General features: G+C 36.4%; 1 protein-coding gene across 1 annotated transcript in view; it reads right to left on the bottom strand.

Annotated features, from left to right (window-relative positions):
* Positions 1-382, bottom strand: part of LOC119591146 (neuropeptide-like protein 29) — a 7,485-nt gene that overhangs the window by 5,384 nt on the left and 1,719 nt on the right. Inside the window, exon 2 of the mRNA XM_037939856.1 lies at positions 66-131. Coding sequence (XP_037795784.1) covers positions 66-131 — 66 coding nt within the window. The remainder of the gene's footprint in view (positions 1-65; positions 132-382) is intronic.

The following is a 382-nucleotide window of genomic DNA, read 5'->3' on the forward strand; positions in this document are numbered from 1 at the left end:
TTGTACATAACTTTTAAAAAATGTTTGTATTTACATATTATATGTGAGTGTATGTGTGTGCTTACCATTGTGTTTAGACCTTCCTGTGTGAAGTCAGACCAACCTCTGCCGTAGCCTGAGTGGAGGCCAATCTTTTATACGTCCGAAGAGATTAATTAGGTCATTCTGGCCATGAGAAACATGAGCATTAGGTGTCTTTTTCGTAAGAGAACTGAGCAAATCTCTGTGTATGTTTGCGCTTGTGTCTATGATATCATCAGGATCAGTGTTTCTTACTGTTATTGTTACCATTATGATCACAATCTTTATTGTTATGAGGATCTCAATCATCATATTTCCATTATTACTCTTGTCCCAAGCAATCCTGATTTTACCACTGTTA

The sequence above is a fragment of the Penaeus monodon genome, chromosome 28 (genome assembly GCF_015228065.2).
Source record: "Penaeus monodon isolate SGIC_2016 chromosome 28, NSTDA_Pmon_1, whole genome shotgun sequence".
NCBI classification, from domain to species: domain Eukaryota; kingdom Metazoa; phylum Arthropoda; class Malacostraca; order Decapoda; family Penaeidae; genus Penaeus; species Penaeus monodon.